The sequence below is a fragment of the Penicillium griseofulvum genome (genome assembly GCF_001561935.1).
Source record: "Penicillium griseofulvum strain PG3 chromosome Unknown contig_86, whole genome shotgun sequence".
NCBI lineage: Eukaryota > Fungi > Ascomycota > Eurotiomycetes > Eurotiales > Aspergillaceae > Penicillium > Penicillium griseofulvum.
Genome location: NW_024467473.1, coordinates 305770 through 321091, shown reverse-complemented (window position 1 = coordinate 321091; position 15322 = coordinate 305770). Strand labels below are relative to the sequence as shown.

Here is a 15322-nt window from a genome sequence, read left to right as displayed (position 1 = left end):
CCTACTATAAGCTTTTTTACTTAGAGAGGATCGAGACCGCTAAAACGAACGGTTACGTTGGCTGCGCTAGTCTTTTTTGATAGGCGATCTAAATAGGAAGGGTTGCACGTGATAGGATTAGCGTGTCGCATTTTATTAATATAGCTTACTCAGGCCGCTTATCCCTACACTCAGTGAGTACTTAGTAAGCAAATCAGAGTGCTTAGATGATGATTAGTGAGCAGATTAGGTTAATTATGTAATGGCCCGTGATTAAGTCAGAATACTCAGGGACGTGCTTAGTTTTACTCAGTGATCAAAAAGCGGCAAGAGGTGAGCACTAAAACAGAAAGGGAAAGGTCTCGAGTGCCAGGCATTATCCGGTACATATGCATTGTTTGGTGCCTATTGGGCCCAACTAGGGGCCCATTGAAAGCCCATTGGGCCCTACCCCCGGGCCCAAAGCCCAACCAATTAGTGGGCTGGGTTGGGCTTTGGGCTTTAGGTATGGGCTTTACGGAGGTCTAATTATGAGCGAGGTACTAGTTTATGAAATGGCGCATTATAGACTAAATCGTTTATTATTCCCGGCAGTCAGCGCCCATTAGTTCCAAACGGACATCTCAGAGTTCCATAATTCAACTCCTCGAATGAAACGAGAAAACGGGAGGGTTATATATGTAACTAGGGAGTAGATGTCATTGGCAGGAATTGCGGTTACAGTCACTAAATCATTCCGTAGAAGGATAATATCCCCGCTTACTCCTATTATTATTACTCTCTCTACCCATCAGAATGTTCAAAGATTGCCTTCCCCTTATCGACCTGGCTACAAAGCAAAGTTCTTCTACTATCTCTAGTACAAGAACGGCTTTGCGCCAGTTTGGCGCTTTTCGACTTGTGGCCCCCCAACTCACTGGGCATCTTTCACAGAGAGTTTTCCAAGATGTAAAGGCCTTTCTATCCAACTAGCTTTGAATATTCTGACGTATAGCCCTAGGCTCGTCAATTTTTTCCAATTACCAATTGAAGTAAAAAGTAAAACAAGAGGTTACTCGGCCTTCGGCACAGAACTTGTCCGTGGGAAAACTGGCATTCCTAAGGAAAGTGTTTACTTTAGAAAGGGTGTAGAGAATTATCATCCTCCCTCCTCGGAATTCCAATACTCCGTGAAAGATTTGCATCATGTAAGTCGCCTCTTAGCTTTGTGATATAGATAGTAGACTATAAAGGAAATCTCTTTATCTAATAGATATAGATCTAGAGGTAATAAAGCTATAGTTACTAGAGACTATAACTTAGATATAGGCCTTAGGGAAGAAATATAAGACTAGAGTAGATAATAATTTTAAGTAATATTAGTAGACCTGGCAGTGACCCGCGGGTGACCCTCACGACCCTCGAACCGCCCCAGTGGCGGGGCGGTTCGAGGGTCTAACCTTCCGACCCGGAGGGTAGTCCACCTAGAGGTTGGACCCTCGGAGGGTCACCCGCGGGTGACCCTGAGGGTCGTCAAACAGGACAAACAAGCAAATTTTATGATAAAAAATAAGTTTTATGTAAATAATTATGCAAACACCATTATATAAGCAGATTTATACATCCCAATTAGGCTTAGAGCTACATATTTATGCATCCGAGGGTCGCTGCGGGTCATAGAGGATCACCCGCATGCGACCCTCATGGAACCAGGGTCAGGGTCAGGGTCGCTCATGAGCGAACCTGACCCTCGGAGGGGCGGGTGGAGGGTCCAAGATCATGGACCACCCGGAGGGTCACTGCCAGGTCTAAATATTAGAGAAATATATCCTAATATATTTCTCTAATCTACCCTAATCTATTTTAGAAGACCTAACTATAAACAAAATACTTAATATTATAAGTAAGAAATGTATTAAGTATATAGCTACACACTAGAAGGCTATTTAGCTAGTTTACTCTATATTAGGGCCCTAATAGGTTACCTAATAGGTTTTAGGTTATAGGTAGTGAATAACCTAAAACCCATTATTAGGTTAAACCAATGGACCTAAAACCCATTTTGGGTCCGGTAGAATGGGTTGTGCCGAAGTCTAGGAAATATAGTATAATAGTAGCAGTCGAAGAAGGTTTTAGGCTTGATTTCTGACCGCGGTCAGAAATAGTATAGGCTAAAGTGGCTTTTCACGCATAAGTGATTTCTAATAGCTGTTAGAATTAGTAGTAGTGTATTAGAATTAGAGCGGGCTGTAGGAGCTTTTACCCCCTTGAGGTGAAAAGGAAATACAACAAGATACAGGTAAGAAATGCATAATTTATGTAGATACGACTCTTCCTATGTTTGCACTGTTTAGTAACCCGCATGGGTAACCCGCAAACCCGCGTGGGTTACCCAAGCTAACCCGAAACCCATTGCGGGTTATGAAAGTCGACCCGAAACCCACCCATTTGCGGGTTGGGTTTTTTTCGGGTTTGCGGGTTTGCGGGTTTTGGCGCAGTCTAATATTAAATAATCAGAGTAGCTACTGGCAGTTACTTACATAGACTGCAGCTCAACCAAATGTCTCATGGCACGTAGGGCATTCGATGGCATTAATTACAAATGAATTTGTGAGATCCAGTATCTCAATAAAAAGTCATGTGTGAACGAGAACGTTGCAGACACCGCCATGGACCATCCCTAACTAGGTTCCCTCAGGTTGCTGCGGCGGGTTAGGCTCAGCGGGGTGGAATTGGTCCAGAATGCCAAGTGGGCGCTTAAGGTTATCTAACCAGCGCTGTTGCTGCTTAACCAGCGTACCTACCACTGTCCATTGCTCAGTTGCATGAGCCTCCGCAATTTCGACTGTGAGCTCTTCCAGCATATCCAAATTGCGTTTCATGTCTGCCCATGCTTCATAGGCCATTTTCTTGCTGATTGAGCGCTTGTTGCGTTGGTGGCCCCGAATTTGATCCCCTGGGGTCAAAGGGGCCTGCGCACGCTTCCAGAAGCTGGCATCGCTCAAATTGTCCATTCCAGATGCAGTTGGCGCAGGCAAAAAGATACCCTTCGCCCTCCCGTAGTTACACGCACTTTGCCTATTAACTCATCAGTCACCTTCATTCCTCCTGACTATTGGAGTACCTAAAAGGAGTAACATACCCAGGGGCCAAATCCCTTCAGACAGCTATCGCACCGATGTTCGTTGGTCTTCACCTCTCCCTGGCAAAATACCGCTGCAGATTCGACATTAGCCAGGTGGTTGCCAAGTATCTCATCCTCGCGTCTGCCACCCGCGAAGTAACGCTCGCGAGCCATAAGCTCCCGGACCGGTTCCTGTTTCAAAAGCATAGGGAGCTGGCCTTTCAGTGATTCCCCCCTACGAGCAACTTTGAAAGCGGCCCGCCAGATAAACCGTGCCCACTCCCCCGGAGGTCGGTCTGAATCCCCCGCATGCGCCTCCGGGACGACGAATGGCTCCCCGATCTTCGCATAATCGGGCTCGCTAGGCCAACGATCGTTCATATCAGTTTCATGCCTCACTTTGATCCAATATAGGAGACTTACTAGGTCGGTAGGACAGCGCCTAGCCCGCGAGATGTTGCTTTGCGGGTGATTTGCCATTCAGAGAGTTGCGGGGGGTCCTGAGGGGGGTCCGAGGGGTTGCTCTGTGAGGTGCTCAGTGGGGTGCATTGGGTTGGAGCAGGGGTTGGATTTTGAGGCTGTTGCCCGGTCGAATCCCAGGTAGTATCCATCTTGGTGATATTTGAAGGGAGGCTGGAGATGTAAAAGGTAGACGGTGGATGGAAAGGGAGAGAGGGGATAAGAGATATGAGTTGAAAGATGGAAGGTTGAAGATGGGAGGTTGACGAGTGTTGACTTGAGGGCCTCAGTGATCTGCCTGATTAAACCAAACTTCTAATTACTCCCCTCTTACATCTCAGAGACCTACAATCCACATCCCCCCTTATCCACCGACGGTACGTAACGACTATAAAGCACTAAGGAAGAAGCTCACGGCTAGTCAGTCATGAATCTCAACCATTGCGATGCATCTCGACCTTACTATGACCCTACGGATGCACCTCGACCCCTTACCAGGAGAGATGAGGCGGGGCCTGCCGATGAAGAGGAGCCGGGTTACTGGGCTGAGGCCGCACTCGCAAATCCCTGGAGAAGAGGACGCCGTAATAGTCACAACATGTCAACTAGACTGTACGCACTACGCGAGAATGGACTGTACCGCGAGCCTGTTTTGCGTGCGTCCCGGTCCTCCTACGATGGCCCAGCATTCTACCGATTAGTTGGATGGAGGAGCGAGAACGTCGAAGCACTCTTGGCACAAGCAACTGGTACCCAGGTCCTACCTGATCAAGCTTGCAATCACTGCCAGCGGGGTCAGGGGTTATTTGCCTCATGTATTATTGTCCCAGGCAGACTTGTTGACTGTGCGAATTGTCATTGGGCTGGACAGGGACATCGATGCAGTTTCCGTGATCGAGCACCCACAGAATATGTTCCTTTAAGACAGAGCGATATAGAGCGAAGGCTTCAGGGGTTACGTGAGACCCGTGAAGATCTTATGGCTCAGCTTCGGCGAGTTGATCAGGAAATCGCACGACTCTTGTGTGAGTTACCGGGTTCTACCCTACCCCAAAACCCGTAACTCTCACAAGAGTTACGGGACAATCCATCACTAGCTTTTATAAATTCTACGAGTTCCTCAGCAAGTACATTTTTCAAAGTACGGAATCAAGGAACGATGAATGGCTTTTCAATATTACCACAGTTATACGTAAAGCTAAGACAATGAACGCTACCTAGCAATATAAGATAATTATAAAGCTAAGTAATATAAGCTATTGGCTACCATTGCAACTCGACTGGTACATTAAGTAAACTTATCCCGCGATCACCAGTGCAGCCTACTGCACAACATGATATCGACATCGCCCGGTTCTCAAAGTTAGCTGGGGTGGCTCGATCTCATAGCAAAGGAGTCAGTCCAACGAGATCGAGACCCATCGTCGTTATGATCTGGCGGAGGGAACCAATGTCAAATTCGAGCCGATCACTGCCCTGGGAGCTTGAGGCCATTGCGCCGTCAAGAAGGTCGTCTTTAGTGAGATAAATAGGCTGTTCAAACGCCCCATGAACCGGGAAAATTCGGTTACTCCTGATCATGTATGCATTGCCAGTGGAATTGCGCCCCCAGAGTTCTATTGTGCCAGCAACACCTTGTTTGCGCTGTAAAAACTTTATGAGAAGAACCTTGCGCACATTCGGGCCCACTCCTTCTAACCAAAGTGTCGTATCTTCAACGAGGCTCCGATATGTCTGGGAGAAGCCAACCTCAATCACAATCCTTGGTTGTTGTAAGTTAGGAGTTCCGAAGACCGAGATGAAGGTATCCGGTTCTTTTCGATCACCGTTGTATGGCGGGTTGGTAGCAGTAACGCTCGGGCTTGCTGTTACCATAACGTCAAGATGTTCAGCTGGAGTAAGTTGATGGTTAATATGCCAACGGGTTAGCTGGTGGACAAACCATGCAAGCGGGGCTTCGTGGGTATAATTTGGCATTTTCAGTGTAAGAACTTTTCTCTCGTAGAATAATCCTTTCCGAATACGGGGATACTTTGCGTCGATAAGTTTTAGAAGCTCGATTGCAATATCATGATCCACAGAGGTAAGCACAATAAACGACGAGGAGAGAGACTGGTTAAAGAATCCACTGCCTTGGATTATCGCCAATGCTTCCTCGGCAGATTTGACTTCGTCGAGGGAGAGTTCTTGGTCAAGGGTGTAGTCGTCACTGTCGTAAGAGTCTTGTGACGTGGAAACAAGTGGCGAAGACATGATGTGTAAAAGAAAAGGAGGGGGGTGCTTTGTTGAAGATGAAAAGTGCAAGTATGGAAGTCGCGAAGTCAAGTACAAATGTGACACGTGATCAAGGCGGAGAAGCATTGTCGTCCCGAAGGGTTTGCAGGGTTTGCATTACTCTGGCTGCCTCAGGCAGCTCGCAGGAAGTTGTCCAAGCATTTTACCACTAGACCGTAACAAAAACCAAGATTCCTGTTTATAGCCTAGGGCGGCTTGTATTGTCTTGTCACACATCGTCTTGTCACATTGTCTTGTCAGAAGTTGTCAAAACCTATCGTTTCAGGTATTATTGCGGAGCGAAGCGAAGCAATATAAATCATAAGGCCTCGCATGTCACGTGACTGGATTCTCTCTTATGGGTCTCAAAATCACAGAAGCTACGCGGTGAAAAAGAGATCGCTGAGAACCGGCAGAATATCCCACCCGGCCGAATAATGTACACTAGTCCTAATTCAGATGTAGTCACGTGATATGATGGTCCTTTTTGAGCAGACAGCCTTAGGCACCTAACTAAATCACGTGCTATACTATTCAACTCTAAATTACACAGGGTCACGTGACGGCCATGACCGAGCGCTAAAGCTAGCATTTACTAGGTCGCCTAAGGCTCCCCGCGCTCCCTCCCCCTGGAATGGCCTCCCCCAGAGGGGATCGCTTACTGTTACTACTATATGCTTCACTCCGCAAAGACTATCAAGATAGCGAAAGCTATCGGGATCACTGGTAATTTAATGATAGACTCGGCAGCGATAGAGATTATTCCAGTCCATCTCATATGGACAGTGGCACATTAACAATTTTGGTCCGAGCCCCAGAAGCACACGATGGGTTAGAGATCGCCGATCTTGGGACAACAGAAAGGCTTGACAGCGAGGGCATAAGACTAAATGCCTCATTTATCTCCGTCCCAGCGATGGCCGATGAAGTCATCGTGCTTGTAGGAACTCGTTTGCAGCGTCTTCTGGGTAAAAGCAAAGTGCGTGCTTGTGTGCACAGAGTTTGCAGCCCTGCACAGATAGACAACATGTGTGCTATAAAGGAGAGACTAAGTCTTGCAATTTTCTGCGGACCTCCTCCAATATAAATAGACAGCCAGTGGTTCGAGAAACACTTGGCGTGGATCATGATTACTATATATATAGCACTGCGGACCGCTTTATACAAACGCTAGGAATTAGGGGACACACGCGGTCGAAGTGGCTTTAATATGCTCATAGATCGGCAAATAATTCATGATAACGCTTTTCACTCTTAAGCCTGTCGACAGGTAGAAGAATCTACACACCAAGAAAGTATGGAAAAGAATTTCGGGTATTCCGTCCACGGATCCACGGGTTAATACAATGCTGACTTATGTTATATCAAATACTAGTAAGCACGTTTGCCTACATTGTTCTACCTCAAGACTATAACGTATTAGCCCATTGCTATGGATAGGGAATTGTTTGCATGGACCTAAGGATTCTTCGAAGCTGGCATAAAGGCCGGTCTCATAAATTGCAAGCATTTCGAAGTCATTCGGGACCCTGACATTTTGTGCCTTACAGATTGTTTGTAGAGGCGATGATCTTCACGGTAGTCTAGCTTCCACCTATTATACAATGAGGATATCATGTTGCGAAGATTGAGACTGCTTTCGAGCCATGTCAATCCAAGAGGTATGGGTACCAGGCTCATTCCACCAGGTCTCAACGAACGAGAGAACACGCGCTCTGTCTAGAGTTCGGCTGATACGCATGACATTTCCAAAACATTCCTGAATAATCCTTTGACCAGTAGGATATCCTCGGAGTTCAGTTCCTGCCATGAAAAGTGGCCAGACAAGGTCCTGGGCGAACATGCCGTCTCGAGTCTCGGAGAGAAATTGTACATAGCGGAGGATTTCATCCCGGGACGTGCGCACATGATCACCATAAGTAGCATCCTCTGATAAAGCTTGATGGCTGTAGATGATAGTTGCGTGGTAGTACATCCACACTACCAGTTCAAAACCATGTTGATCAGCTTCAGAGGAGAAGTGAATTGATTCACTAAGACGCATCATGCTGTTTCTAGCTGACTCAATCTGCGACTGTATGTCTTGCATCGGCCCGTATGATGAAGCCTGCTCGACCGCCCCCGAACAAAAGCGTAAACGCTCGAGGCGGGTGATTTGGTCAATGACCTGAATGAAGTCGGTGAAGACCGCGTTCTTGCTGCTAGCAGGAGGAGCCTTGATCGCCATATTGTAATTATCAAATGTCGTCAAATCAGCCCATACCGAAGCCTCATAGAACTCCAACATGAGAAACTCTTCAATGGAGGCCAGCTGGTGGTGTCGGCTCGGTCGGTTCCCTGCGGCTAGGATGATCTCCCTTGCAGCAGAAAGGTGAACCCTCCACCCAGCGCCTTGTGGTTTCATAAACTCATTATTGCAGAGAATAATCACAGATGCAAGGGTGTATGCAGATGTTGTGCTCGCCTGCAATGCTGTAGACGAGGTAGAAAGACTATTCAACTCCTGAGCCAAAAGGGAGAGGGATTTATTCTGATAATTTTTCGACATCTGCTGGAATGTTCCATGTCCTAGGTCATTTGGAGGGTACTCCGATGCCAGGTCATGGGCAGCAATGGCGAGAATGGAAGAAAGGACTGTTTCGGAGCTCTCGGCCATTGGTAAAATCATCTGACGCCACGCATTTTGCTGCGGAACCCACGCAAGTCGATGGGCGACTCGATCGTTAAACCAGGAAAGCAATCGCGAAACATGCAGTGGGCGAGTTTGCGATAAGCAAAGATCCGAGACAGGTGATGGTCTCGATGGTGAGAAACCTGCCGTGGAATGGCTGTACCGATCCAGAACAGTTATGCCGCTGTCGGTAGTGCGGGTCTCTGTTAAGCTATCCGACGAATGATGAGGCGAGTTTGATGCTCTGATAGGAGCATCGGGGGAGGGAAATGCTCTGCCCCGCAGACTGCCGCGGCTGGCGACGCCATGGACCCATTTGAGCTGTAGGCCGTAGCCAGGGCATTCTAAATTGCGCTTTCCGCATTTACCGCAGCTGGGAAGGCCCCGATCACACTTGATACGCCTTCTTTGACAAGTTGGACAATCTGGTAATGTTAGGACCCCGCTTTAACACGAGGTGAGATCCATACCTTTAACAGCCAACTGTTCCGTAGAACCTGCGGACATTTGTATATCCCATTCGACTCTCTACTAGGGACCACGGAGAATGTTGGCATAGAACTAGGGCGTTGGATATGGGGTAGCGCTGGCTTTTTCATAAAATCATGTGATACACACAGAAATGGAAATTTGATGCCTTTGACTGAGATGAGAGGCGCTAAACCCATTTAGGCCGTTTAGTCAAGCGGATTTCTCTCCACTTGTACCAAATGCCTCGAGTATACAATATATAACATCACAAGTGATAGTGCTTTGTAGTGATGTATTTAATTATTTATTTGTCTTTTAGGCTATTAATTCATGTCAGGTAATTTATCTCAATTCTTTTACTCCATACTATGAAGTTGATTAATATAACAAATGTAGACAAGCTTTCCAAAAGAGGTTAGATCTCCCCATAATAAACTCAATGCTTCCCTCTTGGCTGCCCCTTCTGGCAAAGATCGCTGGTATCAAGAGAAGTACACTCTTTCCTGTCATATCCTTTAAATACAGAAGCATTTACATCATCTTACCTAGATCATGTCTTCGCTTGATCTTGACCTCGTTGCTCCCACGATCCATGTCAATAGCCAGTGCTATGAGAAGCGTGACGTTTCTGCTTTGGCAGGGCACGTCGTTCTCTCAGCGACTTCATTCCCACCTTTGGCCAATTTGACCCATATCCACGTTCGGTTTATTCAATTTGTGACATCTACAGCGGATAGCAAAACCACTTGGCGGGATTTATGTCGGTTCTACAAATCAACGAAGAAATCACACCAGCCGAGTTCAAGGAATGAACGAACTATTCAACACGTTTCTCTCCCGATACTGTCCAAAGGACTAGTGAGTTCCGCAGGGAGGATTGTCTCAAAGTCTTACTTCAACTTGGAGATTCCAACAAACATACCCGGAACGACAGAAACACCTATTGGAAGCATCACCTACGCGATAGAAGCCACGGCAGCGACATCAAAACATGTGCTTATCACCAACCGCCGACCCCTAAAGCTTAACCGCCAAGTAATTCAGTCTGACCCGACAAAGACTCAGTATCGCGTATACTTCCCAACCTCAAACTCCATACAAGGGATGATCCTCTCGCAAAACTCGACACCGAGATCTGGACCGCGGATCTCATTCACGGCTACAATACATACTCGTTGGGAGACAGCCCAGGCGGATCGTGCAACAGAGCGTCGCCATATTGTGGTACGAGAACTGAGGTGGCAAGCCGAAGAGATAGTCAAGCTCATGAGCAAGTCCAATAGCTCAGACGAGAAATATTCTATCTGCGAACGACAGTCGGTCCGCAAGTTATGCGATGGAAGTACAAAAGAGTACTGGGGATATGGTCACAACCCATACATTAAGCAACCACACGGACAGAACGTCGAGGGAAAGGGAGGAGAGAATTCGAATATTTGCGTTCCGTTTGGTTTCACAATCCCAAAACAGGTCGCGGTCGTCGATGACATTGACCTTGCTGCATATGATATCGGCGCGGATAGGGTTGGCGATATTCCACAGTGCAGTTTTCCTAGGGACGTTTGTTTCCCCTCGCCGGAAAAAATGACGAAGGGAATTATTGTTTATCATCAGTTGAAGATTGAAATTGTTACAGGGGAAGATGTGTTTCATAAATGTACTGGCAAGCTTGTGGAGCGGATCCAGCAAACTATTACATGTCCTGCAATTCCGTTGAGTGTTTGCGAAGTATCTATCTAGCTACTATTATCTATGACTATGACTTGGCTGATTGGCTTGGCTGTATATGTACCGGTCTAACCTGCTGTTATAGTTCTATGAGAAGTCAGTCAATGTCCCAGAATCAAGGGTCTAACTTAGTACTACAAAAGAAATATCAAATCTATTTGCCTGGGTGGTTGAACATCAATTCGAAATCTTCATCCTCCAAATCCGCTATGGGCAGTATTTAGCAAGGTAAACCAGGTGTATAAATTTGACCAGCGATATTGTTCCCACATGAATAATCAATGGGCACAATTAATCTCAATGAGATCATCTTATGCCAAGGTGGTTACAATCCCATCCGATAAAACAACAGCACTATGATCGATGTCCCCACAAAATCCACGGCAAAGCGCTTTGCCGGGCAAAATGCGGAGAGAACAAGACCAAAGAGTATGAAAAGAAAATATCCGACCACCTAATACAACATACTTACACACTTATAATTGATCTCATCTCCCATATATTATCCAGTCTCATATCCAATCCTCCAAAAATACCATCGAATCCCCCAATTCAGCCAATCTCAACCGAAAATGGGCAAATCCATCCTCCTAATCAATGGCCCAAACCTGAACCTCCTGGGTACACGCGAGCCACACGTCTACGGACACACAACACTCTCCGACGTAGAATCAAACAGTCGCGAGGTCGCCGCTAGCCATGGTGCCGTTCTCGAATCTTTCCAGTCGAACCACGAAGGCGCAATTGTGGACCGCATCCAGGCGGCGCGTGGCAAAGTCGACGGTATCATTATCAACCCGGGCGCGTACACGCATACCTCCGTCGCAATCCGGGATGCCTTGCTCAGTATCGATACCCCATTTATTGAGCTCCATGTGAGCAATGTCCATGCGCGCGAGCCCTGGAGACATCACTCGTACTTCAGTGATAAGGCTGCGGGTATTATTGTTGGTCTTGGAGTTTATGGGTATAAGGTTGCTATTGAGCATGTTTGTATTAATTTTGAGGAGAAGAAGGCTAAGGCTGCGCTGTGATTGAGGTAGTGGAGTTCTTTTATGATGGGATATTTTATACCAACTTGAGCCGGTTTGAAGAGTGGGAATTATAGCCATTTACAATCCTTCCTCGGCCATCTGGGAGACTATGTATTTTTCTTAAGAGAATAGATATTTTGCAAAAGAAAATCCCCGAATTTCTATACTACATGTAGTAATTTACATTTTTCATAGAAGGTATCTTGGATGACTAGTTTTCTGGCCTGGAGTAGGCCTGTGTATTGCAAAATGCCATGCATTAGCACATACGCATGAGAAATCGGAACTCCGATTGAATATTTGAGGCATGAGCTAGATGCATAGCTCTTGTCCCAAGAGACCCAGATGAATAGTGGATCGAGAGGGCAACAAGGGCCGACCAGCGGCAGCATAGTGTTCCCACGGTATGCAGATCGTCGGAATGGAGTGATGTTACAGAACATCATCGCTTGGGGTTTCCCGACATGCTAACAGGCTGTGACTCTCGCCGCATATCAGACGGAGTGTCATTATTGGGTAGCTGCTGAGTCTGTGCCAGCAAGAAAGGCTCGATCTGACCGGAGAATGAGTAGAGCTCAGGAATACCCACATCGGAGACAAAACCTAGGTTCTGCATGAACTCTGGTTGGTGGTCGGCTCTATAGGGGATCGAAGTCAGTCACTATGCAAAGGAAATTGGAGATGAATGCTAACTTTTCCGCGCCATCTAAGGACGCTAGCTCATCAAATAACGCATCGAGGTCAGGAGCAATCCGCTGGCTCCGCGAGCGTGCATATCCATCCATGTCGACAAACGTGCCGCCCATACTGAGCGATTGATCGTGATATGCTGTTGTATGGTATTGTGTGGCTTGATGGTATGATGGCGAAAGCTCGGTGAGCATCCCAGTACTACTATTATGGGATTTGCTAGGTGCTGATGTAGGATGAGTAAGCACATTATTAAGAGAACCATCCAAGTGGCCCTGTCGTGGAGGAAATTCAGAGGCGCCCCCGATAGAGTTTATGGATGAGGGTGTGCGGAGAAGAGATACATCTTCGATGTGTTGTGTGGCTCTGAGCCATGGCGTGGAGAGGAGTGAGGTTTCAAGGGCAGCCTCAGCATGTGTGTTATTTTGGGGCGGGTGTGTCGCATGTGTGATATGAAGATGTGGAGGTGTGCCTATTGAGAGAGATGACGGGATCGTCATGTCTCGGTTGGTAGAGGTATTCATGTGCCGCGACGCCGCAGAAGAGATACCCAAGACTTGAGATCTTTGTGGCACATTTCGACTCAGCGTTTGTCGGTCTGGCATAGTCCACAGCGTAGAAAGCTGGGAGGAAAGATTGTGGATGGTGTTTCGTAATCCCATATCAAAATTTGATGGGAGGTCCTTGGAAATGGATTGAGGAAGGCCAAATCGAAGCATCAAACCGAAGGTTGGTACGGTGGCTGAAAAGCTATATGTCTCCATGTAGGCTTGAAGCAAATGCAGAAGCCGTTTCGAGCTTTCTGTAGCACGGATTTTGTGAGGCGGTTCAGGTACGTTTTGGTCATATTCACGAATGGCAATTTGAGAGCTGAGAACGACGACAATACTTGCATATGTCATCTCTAACCCAAAAATATGTGGGGAAGCTAGTCTCGAAGGACGACTTTGTAGATCGACACGATAGCTCTTTGGTAATTCTGTTACCCAGCGCTCTAATTGCAACTCCAGTTGCTCCAGGTGTGATCGAGATATCGTTGGGTCGTGCTTGCAACAGCATAGGTCATTCAAAATGGATACAAGGCTGACAAGGCGGTTGAAAGTGCTCAACGCGTGAAGGGGACCTCGCTGCATAGACGCCCGTGAGGATTGGGCGGGCCGTAGCCCAGTTTGATCTTCCCAAGGATGCCATTCCTCCAGACCATCCTCATTGATAGAGCCTATACTGGCTAGGTCTGCCTTTCGAAGCGATGGGAATTGTGAAATTGATTCCGCAATTAGGGTCTCCAGAACAAAGCAACCCAAAAACACATGTTTTGCTCGACCAAGCTGTTTTTCTTGATCGGGGGTTCTCGACGATGCTGAGTATGAGGGTTGATTGAGACCTAGTATATGCGCAACCCGAACTGCCTGACCAACTAGCATCCAAGAATCAGCCCATTCTTGTTGTCCGAATTTGACCAGAGCCAGGATCAGTAGTGCCTGCACGTGTCCGATTTGGTGCGGGCCACTCTCAGGCGGAATCAATTCCCGGGCAGTAACATACATTTCTGATGAGGTTATCTGATCCCTAGTCTGCTCTTCGACTTGGCTGGAGGCTGAAATAGATGCATACTGTAGCGAGGCGAGAGTGAGGACAGCCCACAAGGCCGCGTGCTCCCCGGACCCGGAGGAAAGGGCAGATACATCTACATCGCCTTCGTTATATTGAAATGCGGTGCGAAGTACGTCATGCTTTTCGAGTATGGGGAACCAGCACTGCGTGTAGGAAAAATACACATCGAAAAGGGGCCACGCATTACCGGGTAGTTGTAGAGGCGGTTTCATGGAGAGCGATTGAGGATTGTCGGGATTCGAAGGAAAATTGACAGACGAGGGAAGGTCATCTGATGTGGTTGTCTGAATGCCGCAGTCTGTAGTAGGGTGTGGTCGGGTACCTCTCCTAGGAGAGATGCCCACTGTTGTTTGAGTCGGGGATACTCTTGGTAACGGCGTCTCGCGAGCTTCTATGCCATCGGGGATTTGCCACTCCTGTGCTTCAGCAGAAGAAAGAATCCTTTCCACGTCTAGAGGTGTATCACCCTCGCCATACGCAAGGAGGTTTCGTTCCCTTTCCTCCTCCGGTTGCTCTAGTATTACTAGAATCCGTTCAATGTCTTTGAGTACTGTGCTGTTTTTGAAGGAAGCCAGCAACGCATCAGACCCCTCTGTTTCTTTGCCCATCGTGGCCAAGTGATGCGGAAGATTGATTGATCGCATCAAAGCTCGCATGACATCTTCGCTGCCTTGGATCCTCTGAAATACCAGCCCCCAAAGCAACTCCAGCGATCGAATGTAGCCTGTGGGCAGGCCTCGCTTCTTCGGGTTGACCTTATAGGTACAGGGTCGACAGAGCGATGCACAAGTCGAACACACTGGCTGTAATCCGTCGCATTTGTCCTTCTTCAACCGGCAACTATCGCAAGCCCGCGAAACTCGTTGACGCTTAGGTTCCCCTGTAGCCTTCCCATCATCTTCTAGCTCAGTCAATCGTCGTTTGGTATTCGTGCTAGCGCCGGTGGCTTGCCGCTGTTCGGCGCTCATGGTGATTGATTTCAAGAGCCACTTAGAGGGTTCGGGCGCATGTTCCCGCAAAGCGATGTGCAATGAATATTTCGTCAACGGGCGACTGACTGCACGGACGAGCCGGCGACTACGCCATGGAAATGAGCCCCACTAGAGGTAGATTAGGGCGAGTGCGAAGAATTTTGGGACCGAAGCGTGATATTGAGGGTAGGTGCAGCACACGGTAAAGTGCTTGCCAACTAGATGTTTCCGGGGAACGTGTTAGCGGTGAGCCATTCACAGTCCTGCAAAGGTAATCGCGTACAGGATGAGCCTTAGGTCATGGGTATGAAGCTCTTGAATAAGTTAG

General features: G+C 47.5%; 6 protein-coding genes across 6 annotated transcripts; 2 read left to right on the top strand and 4 right to left on the bottom strand.

The window, feature by feature from the left end:
• Nucleotides 1-2642: 2642 nt before the first annotated feature.
• On the bottom strand, nt 2643-3693 carry PGRI_035790 (uncharacterized protein; the record flags this gene model as incomplete). Its single annotated transcript, XM_040791292.1, has 3 exons — nt 2643-3036; nt 3135-3443; nt 3506-3693. The coding sequence occupies 3 exons, from the start codon at nt 3691-3693 to the stop codon at nt 2643-2645; spliced, it is 891 nt and encodes a 296-aa protein (XP_040645369.1).
• Nucleotides 3694-4924: 1231 nt separating this feature from the next.
• Nucleotides 4925-5794, bottom strand: PGRI_035780 (uncharacterized protein; the record flags this gene model as incomplete). Its single annotated transcript, XM_040791291.1, has 1 exon — nt 4925-5794. The coding sequence occupies one exon, from the start codon at nt 5792-5794 to the stop codon at nt 4925-4927; it is 870 nt and encodes a 289-aa protein (XP_040645368.1).
• A 1618-nt stretch (nt 5795-7412) lies between these two features.
• PGRI_035770 (uncharacterized protein) lies at nt 7413-9043 on the bottom strand (the record flags this gene model as incomplete). The annotated part of the gene is made up of 3 exons (XM_040791290.1): nt 7413-8807; nt 8855-8911; nt 8957-9043. The coding sequence occupies 3 exons, from the start codon at nt 9041-9043 to the stop codon at nt 7413-7415; spliced, it is 1539 nt and encodes a 512-aa protein (XP_040645367.1).
• Nucleotides 9044-9509: 466 nt separating this feature from the next.
• On the top strand, nt 9510-10697 carry PGRI_035760 (uncharacterized protein; the record flags this gene model as incomplete). The annotated part of the gene is made up of 1 exon (XM_040791289.1): nt 9510-10697. The coding sequence occupies one exon, from the start codon at nt 9510-9512 to the stop codon at nt 10695-10697; it is 1188 nt and encodes a 395-aa protein (XP_040645366.1).
• A 560-nt stretch (nt 10698-11257) lies between these two features.
• On the top strand, nt 11258-11719 carry PGRI_035750 (type II 3-dehydroquinate dehydratase; the record flags this gene model as incomplete). The annotated part of the gene is made up of 1 exon (XM_040791288.1): nt 11258-11719. The coding sequence occupies one exon, from the start codon at nt 11258-11260 to the stop codon at nt 11717-11719; it is 462 nt and encodes a 153-aa protein (XP_040645365.1).
• A 442-nt stretch (nt 11720-12161) lies between these two features.
• On the bottom strand, nt 12162-14991 carry PGRI_035740 (putative C6 transcription factor QutA; the record flags this gene model as incomplete). Its single annotated transcript, XM_040791287.1, has 2 exons — nt 12162-12357; nt 12413-14991. 2 exons carry the CDS (start codon nt 14989-14991, stop codon nt 12162-12164), a joined length of 2775 nt encoding a protein of 924 aa, XP_040645364.1.
• Nucleotides 14992-15322: the final 331 nt, after the last annotated feature.